At 37.3% G+C, this 2,418-nt stretch overlaps 1 protein-coding gene across 1 annotated transcript; it reads left to right on the top strand.

Moving 5' to 3' along the window:
* Positions 1-218: 218 nt before the first annotated feature.
* LOC130503853 (uncharacterized) lies at positions 219-945 on the top strand. The gene is made up of 2 exons (XM_056998414.1): positions 219-610; positions 698-945. Exons 1-2 carry the CDS (start codon positions 391-393, stop codon positions 748-750), a joined length of 273 nt encoding a protein of 90 aa, XP_056854394.1. The 5' UTR covers positions 219-390; the 3' UTR covers positions 751-945.
* Positions 946-2,418: the final 1,473 nt, after the last annotated feature.

Raw genomic sequence — 2,418 nt, 5'->3', positions numbered from 1 at the left:
TTTAGGAAATCCAAAGTGTAATTGGTAAAATATTGAATTTACAAACTTTAGATCATTGTAAAGTCTTTAAATTTTTAAAATTCAAATCCCCAATCACTACCCACAACTTTTTCTATTTTGCCTATCATGATTGATTTCAGTTCTCACTTGTATAGTTCTATTTAGAAAAAGAAAACCTAAAAGATCAGACATAATCTCCCCCACTAAACAGGGTTTCTTGTGTGTTTATTGGATCTCTACCATATAGGCTATTGTGAAGACTGACGAAGTCACGGATTAAATCGAGTTTAATGAAGACCATCGTAAGTGAAGGACAAAGACATAAGTTAACACGTTAAAAGAATAAGCACATGTTTGTCTACGTCAGGACTCTTCTTCAGGTCAGGCTATATGATTTCCAATTTTCCATACGCTGCCTGCTCATTATATAAACCTCACGTTTTAATCTGTAACTGGACACATTACACACCTAAAATAACTAATAAAGACACCAACACAGAGACACAAGAAAATGAAATATATTTGTGGTTGGTTGCTTTGTTTCTGGTTCTCTCTTTGGTAATTTCATCTTATGCAGCTTCAACTCAACCATACCAATTCCGGAAACTTTGTAAGGAGTCCTAACTATTTATTATCATCCGATTTTGCTCCGTATATTCCGTTTTATTTTACTAACTAAAGTTAATTTATCCAACAGTGCGATCTGTAGCATCACCTAGTAAATCAAGATCCGGCGGCGGTGGATCTTAGCAAGGCGAAAATCAGCTCGAGATACATGCTATTTGTCACTTATCAGCCACGCAGCCTCATGATCAAATCGATACCTTCCGTTCTTTGTTGTTTCTATCATTTTGATAACAATCCCTGTCGATATATAGCTAGTTATGCGTGGCTTGTCTTTTTTTTTTTTTTTTTTTGTCCACAGTATGTGTGATCTTGTCTTGTGCGTGTATTGTGTATGTGCCTTGTTCACTCTTCAACTCTGTTTGTCTTGTAAAAAGAAGAAAATGTCTTCTCTTTTTAACAAAAACATCATTTTAATAAAAAAAATGTTTTTGTAAAATAAACTAAAAGAGAGCTAAATATAATTCACTGAACTAATTTTACATATATATAGTCTACTGCATGTATTGAGTCTACAACTATGAGAACAAAAATATTTTTACCAAAATTGATTATCAACGTTGGTTTTTCGTCTCATGCAAGTGTTGGGAAAACTCACCACACAAACTCGCTGAAGCACTTTCTGATGCACTTGTCGTAGTACGTTAAAAAGTATGAGTTTGTAGATCTATGGAGAACAGAAGAAAGAACACGGAATTATAGAAGATAGACACAAGAATTTGATGTCCCAGGGTTCACCTAAACGTGGTTACGTCTGGGGCCTGGCAATGAGGCAATTTCACTATAATAAGTACAAAGACATAGCACCTCTCTCTCTCTCTCACAACAAGCCACAAGTCGGCTTGCTTGGTCACTTTTGACCTTTCGGACCTTGCCAAGGTTTCTAAGAAAAGAGTACACATGAGCTCCTCTTATATAGTAGGAGTTTATTACATTAACCTAGTTGGATTAGGGGCATTCGCCCCTTTCCATAAACCTATTAGGAAATATTCCAAAATACTTGCAACTTCCATAACTCCATGAGAAGTAATATTTCCAGGAACCTATCACCTTCAATAAAGTGATATTTCTTTTTCCTAATATGACATCCTTGTCTTGGTTTAAGTTATGCGATCTTGTTTGATTTCCATCACCAAATCTTGACGAAGTCCCTGAAGTATTCGCTGACGTAGTCTCTGAAGTAGTCTCGAATCCCAACAAACTCCACCTTGATGACATCAAACATGATCCACTACTTAGGTTAAGCAAACTCGTGCTTTGCCAGATGAAGTCGATGCTCTTGACCATCCCCAAGAAATTTAACAGCTTTCCTCAAACTCAGGAACCACCTTGGTTACAATATCAGCAGGATCTCTTGAAGTATTTAACTTCTACACGCTTGCATCACCTGAGCGATATCCTTGATGAAGTGCACCTTTCTGCTGACATGCTTAGCCTTCTCACGATCACATTGTTCTTTACTGGAAACAATGAACGTTGAGAGTCACACGATATCACCATCGTGTCTTGCCTGAATCCAAGCTCTTACACTAAGCCACTTTTAACACATTCCTTCTATGACACCTCCTACCAGCGCCACTTCTATGACACATCCAACCAGCGCCATACACTCTGCTTTAGTCGTTGACAGAGTCACTACAGTTTGTAGTCTTGATCTCCTAGCTGATTTGTATCACCACCAGCCATGTAAACATAATCCGAGATCAACAATCTTTTGTCCAAAACAGGAAGCAAAGATCCGAATCCACAAAACTTTCAACTATAAACACACTTCATTCTTCTCTGAAGCATAGT

This window comes from Raphanus sativus, unplaced genomic scaffold (assembly GCF_000801105.2).
Source record: "Raphanus sativus cultivar WK10039 unplaced genomic scaffold, ASM80110v3 Scaffold1183, whole genome shotgun sequence".
NCBI lineage: Eukaryota > Viridiplantae > Streptophyta > Magnoliopsida > Brassicales > Brassicaceae > Raphanus > Raphanus sativus.
Note: the sequence above shows the minus strand (reverse complement) of the source record. Positions and strands in the feature narration are given on the sequence as shown.

Bases quoted from the DNA above. Each gene is read 5' to 3' on its own strand.
- LOC130503853 (XM_056998414.1), top strand. From the start codon at position 391: ATGATTTCCAATTTTCCATACGCTGCCTGCTCATTATATAAACCTCAC. The intron at 611-697 runs GTAAGGAGTCCT...TTTATCCAACAG, and splicing joins ATACCAATTCCGGAAACTTT to TGCGATCTGTAGCATCACCT.